This window comes from Aptenodytes patagonicus, chromosome 1, assembly GCF_965638725.1.
Source record: "Aptenodytes patagonicus chromosome 1, bAptPat1.pri.cur, whole genome shotgun sequence".
Classification (NCBI taxonomy): Eukaryota; Metazoa; Chordata; class Aves; order Sphenisciformes; family Spheniscidae; genus Aptenodytes; species Aptenodytes patagonicus.
The window spans coordinates 224042087-224057655 of NC_134949.1; the positions used below are offsets into that span (position 1 = coordinate 224042087).

General features: G+C 40.1%; 1 protein-coding gene across 1 annotated transcript in view; it reads left to right on the forward strand.

Moving 5' to 3' along the window:
- The window catches only part of RSF1 (remodeling and spacing factor 1), a 65042-nt gene that overhangs the window by 9057 nt on the left and 40416 nt on the right, over nt 1-15569 (forward strand). The window contains exon 2 of the mRNA XM_076328449.1: nt 13783-13874. Coding sequence (XP_076184564.1) covers nt 13783-13874 — 92 coding nt within the window. The remainder of the gene's footprint in view (nt 1-13782; nt 13875-15569) is intronic.

Genomic DNA, 15569 nt, shown 5'->3' on the forward strand with positions numbered 1-15569 from the left:
TGAACTCGCGGGCTTGATATTTGAAGAATGGATAACAAGCAAGTTGTACCTCACCAGTCGCAGCCTTGCAAATCCCCTTTTCCACGAAAATGATGGTTATCAGCGTGAAGCACTGTGGCTTTTTTGGTTGTCTTAGGCTATACCGTTTTTCTGTCCTAAGAGTCAGTTCTGGTTGGCAAAGTCCTGAACCAGTAGTATGGTGAATGAAGTTGGCTATTAAAGTTTGTGTGCAAGTAGTCACTTGATTTCCTACTCCACTCAGCGTCCCTCTGGTACTTCCCTGGCTGTTTTCCAGCTCATCTACGGCTATCTAGTAGCACAAGTGCCAGGGCACATTCATTGCCTTTTAGTATTAATGACTATAAGGATTATAATGGGTTCCTCCTGAGAATAAACTGCGATGGTTCACAAAAGCCATATTAATTAGTGGATGATAGAAGTGTGGAAATCTTAGTTTGATCCCAGAGCCTGTGGTGTGGTGTTCTTGGCAGTTATCAACAATACACAGCAAGAAAGCATCCAAGGTGGAGAGCTACGTGGCAGGATGCAACAACAAAAACACCCGCCCAAAAACCCCCAGCATTGCCTGGAGGTGGTAGTTCAAAGGGAACTAGCTTAAGCTGGGCCTAGGGTGGCCGTGTGAATGCACTGCTTTGCAAAAGATACTTCTAGTGAGTGGCAAAACTATCCCTTGAAATGCATATTTAAGCTTAGGCAAATTCTGCAGCAGACAGTATTAGCTGACCTCCTAAATAACACGTTAGCAATCTGTATGAAGGCTGGGAAAGGTTCGCAGCAGGTAAGAAAAATTGATATGATAACAAGGGAGCTTTTGGAAGACGTAACCTTTATAAGAAGGGAGACCAGAAGGAGTAGTCATAGTCAAGGAATAAAAACACTGACTGTGTCCTAGATGCAGCGTGCTTGCAAAGCCTAGTAGAGGTCTCGGAATGCGTGCTTGTCTGACAAATGGGAGTAGGATGGTGAAGATAAGCGTAAGGGTTAAATGTCCAAGTTTTTATGCCAAGCAGAAGCTGTTTGAAAGGTGGAAATCTAGCCCTGGTGAAGTCCATGAGGAGAACGTACTCATAGCTGGCAGTGGAAAGAAGGAAGCTGGAAAGTCCAGGGTGGATTTGGAGAGCATGTGGACGGAGAAGAGTCTTAAGAAAAAAATCTAGGAAACATGGGTGTCTAAAATCATTAGCTACAATACAACGATTAAGTACATTGCTGAGAACTTAAATAACTTCTTTGCATTAGGTGTCATTATTAGGCTAATTTGTGATATCTTTATTCTAGTTATGCTGCCTTTCTGGCAGTAAAGATGAAATATGATAAAACTGACGTGTTAGGAAATGATGTACTGGAACACACTAATAATGTGAAAGTATACTGAGTTGCCAGGCTTAGATACTCATTCAGCTTTCTGAAAAAGTTAAGAAATGCAGCTGGTAAAACCAGACAAACTCGTATTAGAGTACAGAAGTGGAAAACAGAGTGACTAGCACATTTTAAAGAATCTAGCAAAGATTTAGGGAATCAAAAGCAAGGAGCGTTTATGTCTGGTTCTGATAAACTTTATGAAATTGTGACTTCATAGTTCTGATAGTTGTAGTAGTTATTCTCCAGAGAAAAATACTCTGCTGTTTTCTTTTGAAAGCATGGATAGTTCTTTTGAAGTATAGATAGATGGATCATGCTTGGCAGATACTTACATAGTCTTTCAAGGAGGTCACTGATTAAAGTAGTTGACTTGCGTTCCACAGCAACCTTACCTGATATGACCAAAATAGTAACTCTCATGCCCAGCCCTTTCTTTGACATCATTCTTTGTGGCAGGAGGAATCAAGCGAGCCACGGAGTATGTTTTCAGCCGTTGCAGTCTACAGCCTGACATGTTAATGCAAACTGATGTTGCCAGTGGTCTGTGTTTGTGCCGTCGATTTTAAGTTAGGACTAGCTGAGGAGTGGATTTGCTTTATGTTCATCCCTGATAACCTTCCCTGGCAGAGGGTTGGAGGAACGTGGAGGAATGCATCACTGAACCATTCCGACTAAGTTGACCACTGAACGTGAGTCAGCATCCAAAGTGGTCATCAGTTGAGAGGGAAAGCATCATCATAAACCTTAAACTGATTAACTACCAGGAAGTTGGTTAGAAAGAGATATTTTTTTTTTTTGGTCACTGTGGTATAAGTAAAGTAGAATTCCTCTTTTTTTTTTTTATGGCATGGGCAATTAATCTTATTCGCCAAGAAAACAGGAAGGGGATGAGTCATTTAAAAAAAGATCAAGGTGAAAGCTGGTTAATCTGGACTAAGGGGAAACACTGCTGTGGATAAAATAGTATTGCGAATTGACAACAAAACTGCAGATGAAACAGTTATAAGTATGCACTAGAAGGGAAACTGTTTATGGTGAATACATCCCAGACTGTTTAAAATTAGCTGCTAGTGCAATAAAGTAGTCTAGGTAGTATTGTGGTAGGTCAGAGGAAAGCACCTCTATTAACATGGAGCTGGAGTTTAAAAATTAACAAAATACCAGATAGCACAAAGAATGGGCTGAGAATGCTTTGTAAAACTTGGAGGATATTTTTATTTGGGGTATGTGTGTGTGCATCCCATTTTGTCAATCGTTTGTTTGCCTTCATCTTGATTTTAGTGCTTGGCTGTGGCTGCTCCATCTTGAAAGGTGATGCAGACAGATCAGTAGACTAAGGAGGACTGTATGAAAGTTTCCGCAAAAAAAAAAAGTTTTAGAAAAGGGTACTGTTAACTTCAGAGGAGATTTTTAAAAGTATAAAGGCTTCTAGAGATTTGCATTCCTTTTAAATTGTAAACCCAGAAAAATGGTGTATTGAACGAAATTTAAAAGTAATTCAAATTTAAATGCCTTTCACATGTTGCGTAATTACAATTGATTGCTGCAAATTATTACTGAGGCCAGAGCTCAAAAAGATTTAGATACTAATGAATATTGAGTTGTAGTGAAAATATTTAAAAATAAAACTAAGAACATGAAGTTTCTTGCTTCTAAGTTAAGCCAGGCTCTAACTAAAAAGAGGATTTAAAGATAACCTAGGGGCAGGCAATTTCATATGTGTGCTGTGGGGTTTTGTTACCTGTGTTCTGAAACAGCAGATGGTGGTCACTGTCAAACCAAGTGCAGGATTATACGCACTGTGACTCTAATATATTTCATCATTTTTTGTTCCAAATGCTATGCACAAACACATTTTTCCACTGCCAAGGTTTGTTCTCCTTTCTGTCTACCTGTTTTGTGCCATACAGGAAGGGAAGGATCTTCTGATGTCAGAAGTTTTATGTTTTTCCGATACTGTTGTGTTTTTTGGGAAGCCGGTTCGGTGGGAAGATTCAGGTGGGCGTTATATTGTGGGACTTTCTGCCTGCAACGCGAGCTGCCAGGCTCTTCCCCGTTCCTGATAGCATCTACGCATGGTTGTTTAGGCTGGCGGATTTGTATCTCAAACAAGAGTTTTGAGTGATGGCAGTATGCAAATGGTAGCTAGAAACTCGTCGTCCCTTCAGGCTGTTACCCTCATCTTTCTTTCTAGCTCAGATTAAATGTTGTGTAAAAGGTGGCTGGCGGCAACCGAGCCCGAGTTACGGAGAGGTAACAGCGCTGCCAGTCTGGCAAAGCGGTCTGTGGCTTTGAGTCTGCCTAGACAGACGGTAGACAATGTCAACCCCAAAGCTAACAGTCTTGGCTACCTCTGTGAAGCTGCAGCAGCCCCAAAGTTATAACCGCTTCTTGCAATTAAAAGAATTACATTAACAGGGGTAGATAATTTAATAGTGTTAGCAGGTCAAAACATGAATTTGCTCATAGAAGCTTATACTTGAGTAGGGTGTTTCAAGGAATGAAACTTCTGTGAATCCGCACTTTGTATGAGATTCAAATACCAACTCGCATGAGGGCATAAGTGGTTTGCTTTTTCTTTAAGTCTAAATAAGTCTTTATTTTAGACCTGAGCTTAAGAAAGTTGCTCAAAACCACACTGTGTTTTTATGTACTACTAGCACTTTGCCAGGCAATTGTCTTGGGCAGTTTTGCTTCTTAAATTTCTATTCTCACTTGCTTCCTGGGTTTCTTAAGAAATAATGGAGAAAAAAGTTGCTACTAGCTGTGAAACCATTTAAAAGAAGCCTCAAATTCTGTGCTAATTAGATTAAACTTGTAAAATTTTGGGCTTGTGATCATGAATTCATCTGTAGAATTACTTTCATCCAGCTGTGTGACTGCCGCCTTTCATGGGACTCTTCCATGGGCTGCTAGAAATGTTGCTCTTTTACGACTGTTTAGCCCAAGCCTCTGAAATGTGGTGCATCTTTTTCTGGATCTCTGGTATTTCTTTAAAATATTTTAAATTTTCATATGCACTGCTGATAAATTGATGAACTGACATTACCTTGGAGCGGAACAGATGTGCAGTTACTTACTCCCAACTGACGGAGAAGTGTGTTCTGCATTGCAGAATGACTCGCGTTGGCTTCACCTTCAAAGTTTGCTCATGCTGATCCTTAAGAAAAGTTGTGCTCACATAATGCTGCTGTCTGTAAAATACCAAATGCTTACTGAGGAGTACTCAAGTTTTCTACAGAAATTAGTCACTGCTGAATGTTTTGCAAAATATAAAATATGCGTCTTTGTAGCATGGTTACATTCTTATACTTCTTTAGGGTCCAGTAAACTAAAAATAGTTTTCTTACTGGGAGACCTAAGTTTGCAAGACTGGGTTTTCAGGAAAAGATGTCTGCGATATTTGACAGTTACAGAGAAACTGCCAAGAAACATTCACCTGTTGATATCGTTCAGTAAAGTTGTGTAAATGAAAGATGAAATGGTGAATCCCAGAGTATAAGTGAGACTTACTTGAAGTGCAGGTTGGATCACCAGTGACTGGAAAAAAAACACGCTATTTTTAAAGCTGAACCCGAAAAAGGGCAGTAATATCTTTGTAGTAGATCTCATCTGATGTATGAAAAAGGATAAATCTTTCTGGTTTGTTTTTTTTTTCCGCTGAAGACTGAGGAATGATAACCTCTAACCTTGGTAATGAAACGTGTTTTAGAAAAGCGATTTTTATTCAACCTGCTCTGATTTTTTTAATACTACCTTTTTTTAAGTGAGAGATGTGGGAGAAAGTGACTTTATGGTATAATCAACATCCTTCTTCTGTTAATGCCGAAGAAAACTTTCAGACAGTACCTGAGAAATTTAGCAAAATTGACACCAGAGTGGTGTTTCTAGTAACTAAACAAAGTAAGGAATGAAAAGCATTTAAATTTGTCCTTGTTTTCATATAATGAACTAAAAAAGGACTTGCATTCAACTTACCCTCTAACAGAACACATTAAAAGAAGTTTGTTACGTGAATAAAGCCTCCTTAACTACTGATGTATGCAACTCTCTGTTGATATGTTTAATCTTGATTTTCATTTATTTCACTGCGCTGAGGATACTTTAATTTAGTTTAATATAACAGGCTACACGCTCTTTCTCTTGAAGTTAAATGCTGCCATGCTTAGAGAATTGACTTTTGTCTGCCAGAATTGTCTGTGCATGGATAAACCTTATGAACTGCGATGGTAATTCAGTGTCTAAAGGGGAGTGTAAGAGCTTAGGTTCAAGAACGAGGTGTACCCCCCAGTACCTGGTAATGCTCCTGTATCCCCAAGACCTTACACACATTGGTTTTCACTGGAAAAACGTGCCAGACACTCTACAACAGAATTCATCTCACCAAATGTATTTAGCAGAGCTCAGATGTTTACTTTAGGATGAGCTGACTCTTCCTAAAAGTGTCTTTCTCTCTGTGGGCTATAAATGGATTATACGGAACTAGCTCAGGTGTAAATATCTACATTTGCTTAGATGAATCCTACTGCTGTGCTGCTGCCCTTTCCAAGATTTTAATGGCAAAATACCTACAAAATTCTGGGAGCTAGGAGTAGGGACTAAAGCTCAGGCTCCTTTTTCACGGGAATTAGACTCACGCTTCCTTTTCTCCCTTCTTTGGGCCCTTGAATCTTGCATTTCTTTCCCAGCTGCTTGCCTTGTGGCTGGGCCACCCTCCGAGGAGCAGGAGTTGTGATTTTGAACCTTCTGAGGGTGAACGAAGGCGTTGAATTCAATTTTACCGTTTCTTGAATGGCTATGTAACTACTTAGCGTTAGATCAAAAGGTAAACGTTGCCATCTCAACTTCTTTTGCTTACATCCTTTTTGGTAAGTGCTAACGGGTCTTCCGTTACTGTAATGGCCCGCAGATGCTTCAGTCCAGACTGAGATCTGGGTGTAAGTCTTCATTTTCCTACTGACCTTTCTGGAGAGGGGTTGCGTTTCCGGATACGTGCCTCTTCAGCATTTCCTATTGTAGAGCTGAAGAATCCCATCTGATCAACCCGCTTTTTTTTTTTTTTTCTTCACTAGGGCTCCTAACTCTGCTTGTGCTTTCTGTAAGACACCTTGGTGCCTAACACAGGCAAAACAGGGCACCTTTCATCTTCTTACATCTCTGCGGTGTGGGTAAGTGTATTCTGCAACATGCTCCAAAGGCTGGCTCCCAGTGCCCCAACTGGCCATGCCGATGCTATCCACTGCCGCTCTTCCCTGCCTGGGTCTTCTTCCAGTGAATAAAACCAAGCTACTAAAATCTCTCTGAAGTGGACTTATCCCAGTGTATCGGGAAGCCACGGGGTGGATACCTGCACTGAGGATCTCTGTGAAGCCCTCCAGAGTCCACTACTAAAGCGTAATCTTTGTGATTACCTTTCACCTTTGTCACGCCCACTCTTTATTTGAGAATCACAGTGACACAGTTCAGTGCTAATGAAGGAAATGAGGATTTTCTGTTTATAGTCTAAAAGTCTTGGTTATATCGGAGACCAAGATGCCTCCTCAGCAGGCAAGAGAATCCCAGAGTCATTTTAGAAGACCTTATTTCCTGATTTTTACTAGCCAGAATGAAAGATACTTGTGCTGCTGTGTCTTTGCTCTTATAAGCTGTGGTCCCAGCAGTTTCAGAGTCAAGTGCTTGCATATGCATGAATTAAGGATCAGCAAGTCAAGTGCTCTTGATTTTAGGTAGTTGGAATGCACGGTGTGGTCACTGCAAGTGATTTAACTGTGAACAATGGCAATCTGTTACAATTTCAAATGTTTTCAGTACCTGTTTTTCCATGCAGTCTGCTTGTTTGCACATGGCTGCCACAGCCTGATTTTTCTCATTTGCTGTTCATGTGTCCTGAGTTTGTGGACTTGAGCCCATTTTTTTATTCAGTACGTCTTTTGAGGCAGTAAACTGGGCTTTTATTTGCTGTCTTTCCTTTCCTGGGCTATTTCCAGTTTCTAAAATAGATCATGTGCTATTTTTTCCTGCATTGTTTTCAAAGTAATTTTCCTTTTTTCTTTTTCTACTTCCATTTCTTTTTCCTTGCACAGTACAGCATGCTTTTCTTCCTAAATCTTATGCTTTAGTCCAACATCGGTCTTGCTTTTGTTAACCTTTCTGCTGTTGCTTGATATATTAGCTTCAAAAACCCCAACATTGCTAGGAACTTAATATCCAGAGAATGAAACAGAGAGGACTTGGGAAAGATTAAACCATCTTCTAACTGCTAAAAGGCTGCTGAAAAACAGCTGTGTTGGGGTTTTGTTTAGGTCGGTATGGTCTTTAACTCCAGCTTCAAGAGTTGTGCTGATGACAATTCATATGATTTTTTTTTTAATCTGTTTCAGGTATAGTGAGAAGGTGACTGATGGTAGTGTGGGCATTAGAGAGCACAAGCATGATCAGATTGATTGGTGGGCAATGGAAGAGGGTGGAATAAAAAAAAAAATGGGAGGAAAGTGTGCTCAATAACAATTTTGACAAATAGGTGATAAATTCTAAATATTTGAAAATAATCTCATAGCTAAAATTAGAGCTGAATTTTGAGGTCACATCCCGGTTGCAGCAAGGCCTACCGCAGTGAACTCAGTATGCAACTCCGATGGCAAGGTCTATTAGGTTGGTGACACAACTTACTAAAAGAACTGGGTGTCCCAGGTCAAAGCACTGTCCACGTTGGTCACGACTCATTCGCAGGCGGCGGTGGAAGAGGTGGTGTGCTGGGATCCTTGCGTGGGGATGGGTGGGAGGGGGTTCATCAGCAGGATAATCTTAACTTTGCTGAATAATGTTAGAATGGCATGTGCTCTGAATAGTCCAGGCAAGGAGGGTCTTCTAATAGGTGTTTGTACAGATGAGAGACGTAAAGGTACTCGGATAGTTGTATGAAAATGATCTAGCTGCTGAGCATCCAGATTTCGAAGTACTTTCCTAGGATAACAATGTCATTTAAATGTGAGCGTGGTTTGTTTGTTTTTAATGCCTGCCAAAATCTTTCTAGGAACAGGCTATAAAACTGCTACTTGGTGACTTGTTCTGTCTGTTTTGATCTTTGGTTTAATTACAGCATGTTTGATTGCTCTTTTCATTCACTCGGGAGGCAGAGTGGTTACATTTTTTTTTCCCCCTTTTCTGTGTGTGTCTTTTTTTATGGGCACACAACTTGGAAGTAGGATGATAATACTCACCAAGTGACTCAGCTGGAAAATAGGATCTTTAGATTGTCCTTTGGAACAGGAACTACTGCTTTTTCATGTTGGGAAAAACTAGAGAGGTCAAATGCTTCCAATTTTTTTATGCCAAGCTTGCTGCATGAATATGGGGCTCCTTATTATCACAGTAATTTGTCAGAGGTTTACTGCAACTTGCTTGGTTCATACTAGAGGTTTTGTCCTTCTGTTTATTTATCATGCCAAGTTCATACCAAGGCCATCATTTTTCTCTAGGGTCTGTGAACTTCTTAATAATATGTCCCAACTATAGGCATCTCTTGTTTTCCGTATACTAAGATTTGAGATAAGAAACAAGTTAGTTCGTAGAGAAGAATATTTCTGTTGGCATAAACCAGTGCTGCTGCTGAAGGAGATCCTGTTCCTAAGTGTTCTGCTGGCTACTTAATGAACCAGATCAGGAACTTATCTTTGGTTGAAACTAATCTAGAAGACAAAGTGTTTGCTGCCTCAAACTGCTCATGGGACTTCAGGCTTGCACGCAAAGATGGAGGAGAATATTAAAGATGTTAGAAATGTGGTCACTTGTCTACTGGGTACTCTTGTGCCTTTCGTAGGGGATGCAGCCGACTGGTTTTAAGCAAATTTATGTGTAAGGGTTTGTCTGTGAGGGGAATTAAGTGCATGGTTAGTGTGTGGTGGGCTAAGTGGTAAATTGACCACATAATAACTCTTCACCAGTGTCTGAGTGGATGCTCTTGCCTTTGCACATGCCGCTAGTATGGCTCCCTCCAGCACTGACAGCGGAGGGAGCTGAAGATGGTGGAAGCTATCTTGTATTTGCTTGTCGTTAAACTCTTTGCGCAGGGTGCCAGTAGCTAATATGCATCAATTTTGTACAGGTTACTGTGAGCTAGCTTCCCTTAGTAGAAGAGAAGGGGGGGTGGGAGGTTATTAATGATCCCGTCGATCTTAGCTGCCCACCTGCTCAGCATAGTTTTATTGGGCAGTGAAGTCATAGCGTGCAGAGGTAAGTTTGGTCAAGGCAGAAGGATGAAAAAGAGCAAACTGTTAACGGAAATATTTGCCCTGTATATCTTAAGTCACTTTTTTTTATTCCACTTGCCAAAACAAGTTGGTATGGAAAAAGGTTTTACTAGTATAAATGGGAAGACCTGTTTGCATTTGCGAAGCATTAAAACTGCCAGCAGTCTTTGCATCCCAAAAAGTTACTTCTTGTTCGCTTCTCCCTAAGTCCCTGCAGCGTGAGGGGTTCAGTCTGCTTTTCCCTTACCTCTGGAGGGAGAGAGGAGGCATGGGCTCTGCAATCCACTTCAATGACAGGGACTCTGCGTACTCCATGGTTCTGATCTTCCCCTCCGTCTCCAGCGCTCCAGATCTGATACAAAGCTTTTTCATTTGTAATGACTTTCTGAACAACAAGTTCCCCCTGTCCTCTCTCCAGACCCAGGGCTTTGTCTGTCATCTACATTTTCTGTTTTCCTCCTTTATTTCTGTTCTGTTTAGGTGAGTGTTCAGCTGTAAGCATATTAATTTTGGCAGGGAAAATAATTAGAGGTGAAATGGGGTCATGGTTATGTGGGAAGGTGTTAATGGGTACCCACAACCAGGTCTTTAATCTGCGGTTGTGCAGGTGTTTGAAAGTTACAGCTTTTTGAACCAGATGACGGGGTTTCCACGTGTTTGTACTTTTTCTCTTCCGTTTCAGTTTTCTGTCTTTCCCAAATCTATTAGAAATGTGTGACTGACGTATGGGACGTTCCCTGAAATGCGGGAGTAGATATTGTATGAGGCCCAGACAAGAGCCTGCCCTCCAGGAAAGTGCAGGACTTAACAAATGGGCTCAACTCCACCAGAAGCCCTGTAATTGTATGTACGGCGACTCACTCTTTCTGACTCACGGCTGCTACCTATGAAAAGTCTATATTTTTGAATATCTAGCAGATGGCACCATGGTTTAATCATACTTGATTCCTTGAAACAGTTCTTCTTTTAAAATAGCGCTGTACAATTTTTATTAGCCCTGCGCACAGAGTCCCGGCGTTCTCTCCACCACTTAAGTGCATTCTGTGAAGGTTTTAGAGAGCTGCTATATTACTTTCCAGGAGGATCAAGGTTTTGTAAGTTTGATAATACCATTCAGATTTAGGTTGTTTTGTATATGCTCCATCACACTTTTTTGGCCAAAACCTTATGCAGAATGGCTGTTATGCAAGAAAGGTGGTATGTATTGTTCCTTCCCTTACGTGAAACATTAAAAAACGCAAAGTGTTATTAGGTTGTCATATGAGTTCCTGAAATGAGTGATGCAGGTCTCACCTGAATGGAGATGATATTTTACAAAGGAGATGACAGTCTACTGTTGCTATTTAAAAAAAAACCCAAACAACACCACAACCCAAAAGTGATTACATCTCATGTTCGGTACCTTTGGTATGTTACAAGTAGGATTAGAAGAGTGTTGTAAAAATAATTCTTACTGATGTCCCACTTCAATGAACTCTTGTCAGAAGTCCTCTCTATATTGTGAACAAAATTAAAAGTTAGTTAAATTAAATGAATTAAAAGTTAATTTAAAGTGATGGAGGTTCAGCGCATTTCTGAGACGGCTGAAACGTTAGTCTTGTTTACTAGTGTACTCCCACTCCTTGCCAAATAAGTGTTCTAGGAAAGGATGGATTTTCTACCACTCTTTAGCCTTCCTACCACCCCTCCCTGAGCTGGTATTTCTGGACAAGTCAGGTGTACGCTGCTGCATGTGATCCATACATTATTTACAGTCACTTTGGTTTCAATTCAGAGTTTGTTTCTCAGTCCCATAGGCTTCTGCTCCTGTTGTAGTTCAGGCACCCTGGCTGGTCAGGCTGCGCTTCACAGGCTCGCTAGCTTCTGCCTGCAGATTGGACATCAGTTTTCTTCTCCGAAAGTCCCACCTTGTCCCTTAGAACAAGGAGGATAGTGTGTGATTCCTCTAAGTGCTTACTAGGGAACTGATGAAAAGCCAGCCTAGAGATCCAGTCGTTAATATCGTTGTGATAGATGAAAACCATCTTGAAAGGGTAATAAATAAATGGAGAATTAATTTGAAATGTTTTGTGAAGTTTATTTGTGAAAATAACCACATTGATACATCATCAAGATCCTAGAAATGCCGGAGCTGAAATACTGGAATCTCAGAAAAGAAGTGAGGTTTCTGTAGGTACTAACACAAATCACAGTAAGTGCTGACCAAGGGTGTGCAAAATTACTTTCCAATTTTTGAATTTTTAACATTCTCCATTTCTTCTCAGACTAACGTTCTAGCAAAGATTTTTGTGGTGACTGGGGATTTGATTATTCGAAACAAATCACCCATGCTTCTTTAAACTGGGATTGCAATCAGTATGTACCCATTAAAAAGAGATCTGATTAAAACCAACCAAACAAACAAAGATGCAGAACAAAAGCTTTGATCCAGCAAGATTTTGAATGCTCTGGCTCAGTTTCATGTCATGCAAACACAAGCTGAGGTTTAATTGTATGAGTTGACTTTGATAGAATTGCTCATGTGTATAAAGTGCTTTGTGCTTAATTTTGTTAGTGCCAAGTGCTCGGCACCTACCAGGGTTAAGACCTTTGATCTTGTTCCTTTTAAAATATGTGGTAGATTAAAATGTTGAAGTGCATCAATTTTCAGGAAAAGCAAGGAGGAGATGTGCTAGGTTTTTTCAATATGCAATGGTAATGGAAACTATGAATGGAATAAAAGAGAAGAAGTCAGGGCTAGTTAAGAGTTGCTTAACGAATTATTTACATTTAAAGGAAGTCTCTTTTTGGGTACCAGGCTGCTACTTTATGTATTTATCGAAGAAGTGAGTTTGTGCATTAAATTTCTGGTTGCGAACCAGCAGAGGTGATCTACTTCTGAAATAACACAAGCATTTTCATCCAACAGATATTTTACCAACTCGCTATGCTCACCTGAAAATAGAGGCATTTGATTGAAAAACAAGTATCAGTTGGGTGAAATCGAGTTCAATATTGAAAAGATTCACACAGATACTAAGATGTTGTATAAAGAAATAGCATCTCAGTAATGTCTAGTTTAGAACAGACACATTTGGTGTCCCAGCTGTTTATCCTGCATCAGGTAGTGCTACTGGACCAGCAGGAAAACCGTAATCGTAAATCATGATCATAAACGTTCTTGGGTTTTAAACTTTTAAAGCGTGTGTGCATAGAGTAATGAAAGTGGTTTCAGAAAATAAAATTGTATGCAAGGAGTATAGAAATAAAAATACTTGAAAAGTTCATTTCTTTAAGTTTTTCTGAACAAATTACAAATAAGAAAGCTCATGTCACTGGGCATGTATAGTTGCATTAATAATTATCAGTTATGTATTCTTAAAAAGTTATACTGCTCTCTAGCTTATAAAATGGATGTTCTGCGAATTTGCCACTTGGTGGTGCCAGATTGATTTACAAATCACAGATGTGAGCTGAGACGAGATGTTGAAGTTGTATCTGAGGAGCGTACACTAAGAGATAAGTAAAATTTGGTCGGAAGACTTTGATTCTGTGATCGCACTGGTGCAGCTGTACTCAGCAGCAATTCTGGCCTCCATACCTCAAGCCCCAGACCTCGAGTCCCTCTCTGTCCCTCCAGTACACAAGAGAGTAAGTATATAGCAAAGCTACATCTGTGAGGACCAAGTTTCTGGAACGTTTCTCCCATACCACGCACCCAGCCAAAAATAGTTTGGCTTCAGTGATGTTTGAGGCACGGTGCAGAAGATGGCTTTGGGGTTTCTGGAGGCAGCTGCAGGTGTGCTGCTCACAGTAGTATTTTTGTAGGTGTTTGACCAGCGTCGTTCCTGTCCAGTTGTTTTAATGCTGCCAAAATTTTTACGTGTTTATCACTGAGGTCTGTTTCGTTGAGTTTAAGGAAGGGCGATGATCACCGTAAATGTAAATCTAGACAAAAAGACCCACGTGATTAAATTAACCTTCCTCCTTCTCTCAGTTGCGGGGCTGCTCTTCAGCAGACTTTACGTTACTGTGTTTTATTAAAATTTCTCCATGTGTCGCAGTGTTTCAGTGTTATCACTGTTTAGCATTGAAGTATATTTGCACCAGACTTCATAACTTCTTTTGTTTTTTCTTTTTTTCTCTCTCTCTCTCTCTCTCAATACTGCAGTTCCAAAAGAATTGGTGGAGCTTCACTTGAAACTGATGAGAAAGATTGGGAAGTCTGTCACGGCAGACAGATGGGAAAAATATTTGATCAAGGTACAATATGCGCGTTGTATTATTCTGCAATGCTGGAATATGGTTATGATGAGCTGTTGTGTCCGCAACCCCTGGTATGAATTACAGCGAGCCTTGGGTTGTGTTGTGGCCAACATCGATGTGCGTGCCCAGACTTTAGTTGTGTAAGATCTCAGCTTAACTTTCAGTCTGCCTAGGCTTATGTAAAAAAAATAAAATAAAATAAAAATCTCTGAAAACAGACAAAATCTTCTGCATGTAAAAGAGCGTATGCCTTCATACTTGGTAGTAAAATATTTTTTTGAGCTTTAAGAGCCTAAATAAAGAACGAGATTTAGTAGCCTGCAAACGGGCTAAACTGAGCAGAGAGATTTACATGGTAACAATTCATTGGTATATCAGTTGTCTGGGTATGATTTAATTATTGTGATTTGGTTGGTATTCATACAGGGACTAACCATACGGAGTTGTTGTAGCATGTGTTAACAATAAATGAAAGTGTTGCAGTGATTTCTATCGGCATGCCCAGAATGGCACAGCTAAGGTGAAAATGTAGTTATGCATCAGCAAAAATACAGCATCCCATTGTTTTACATAATTCTGTATTGGTATTTTAATTGTGGCTGTGCCATTGCTGGCACCTTACATGCAAATAGTTTTCAGTTTAAAGAATTTACACTGTTTCAGAAAATAAAAATGTACAGATATTGGATATGGCTATGTTCCACGTGTCTTTTAAATCCACAAAAATGTAGTCTTGGTATAGTCTGTACAGCCACGATCGCATCTTACTTAGAAATACAGCATTATGGTAACAGCAACGATACCAATAATGGCACTTTGCAAATCCAGTTGCAGTTTGCCCCCTTAAGTGCTCTCTATAAGCTTTACAGAGACAAGGATTTGTCCCGAGGTTTGTGTAGTCTTAAGATGATGTTTTTAGGACTGGGAGTATGTCAGGAAATCACCTGCTGAAGGGCCTTAGCTTAAACCTAACCTCTTAACCAGTTGTAAAGTATTTATGATGATGTTTTAAAATAATAATGTAATAATTTATGTAACTTTTGTGTACTTCGTATATTACCAAGTACTGTGGTTACTGAATTGTGTTCAATTCCTTAATATACCAAAAAGCCATCGCAGCAAGCTGAGAAAACCCAACTCTGACTAGTGAACTTATGTACCGCACTGAAACCGCTCGCCACTTGTGTGGTAAGCAGAAAGCCGAGAGATAAAAGTTTGAGAGGAGTAGTTTGGAAAAGCTTCCTTCAGCAGGCATTGGAAGGATGGGAAAGTGGTAAGGAAACCCTCCCACACACCCCTGTTGAGACCAAGTAGGCGGTAATAAATTCTACTTCATTTAACAGTCTCCAGAGCTAACTTGAAGCTCATTCTAGCTGGTGGTTCAAAGGAACCTTGAAGAACAAAAGAATTTGAATATAACTAATTAGAGAGGTATGCTAATCTTGTCCCTATTTCAAAGGAGCATAATTAACTTGGAAAAACAATGAAGAGTATTGGGAAATGCCACAAAAGCCAGGAAAGACTGAAAAGGTGTGGAACCATTGAGAGCGTTCTTCCTAGGTGCCTGCGGTATTGTTTGACACATTATTGACATACTCAAAGAGGCAATGTTGACCTGGGTTTTTTTTCCTTTCTTAGAAACTACTAACGTGTTGCTTTGCTAAAAGAGGGTTTGATACATTCTAGATGTGA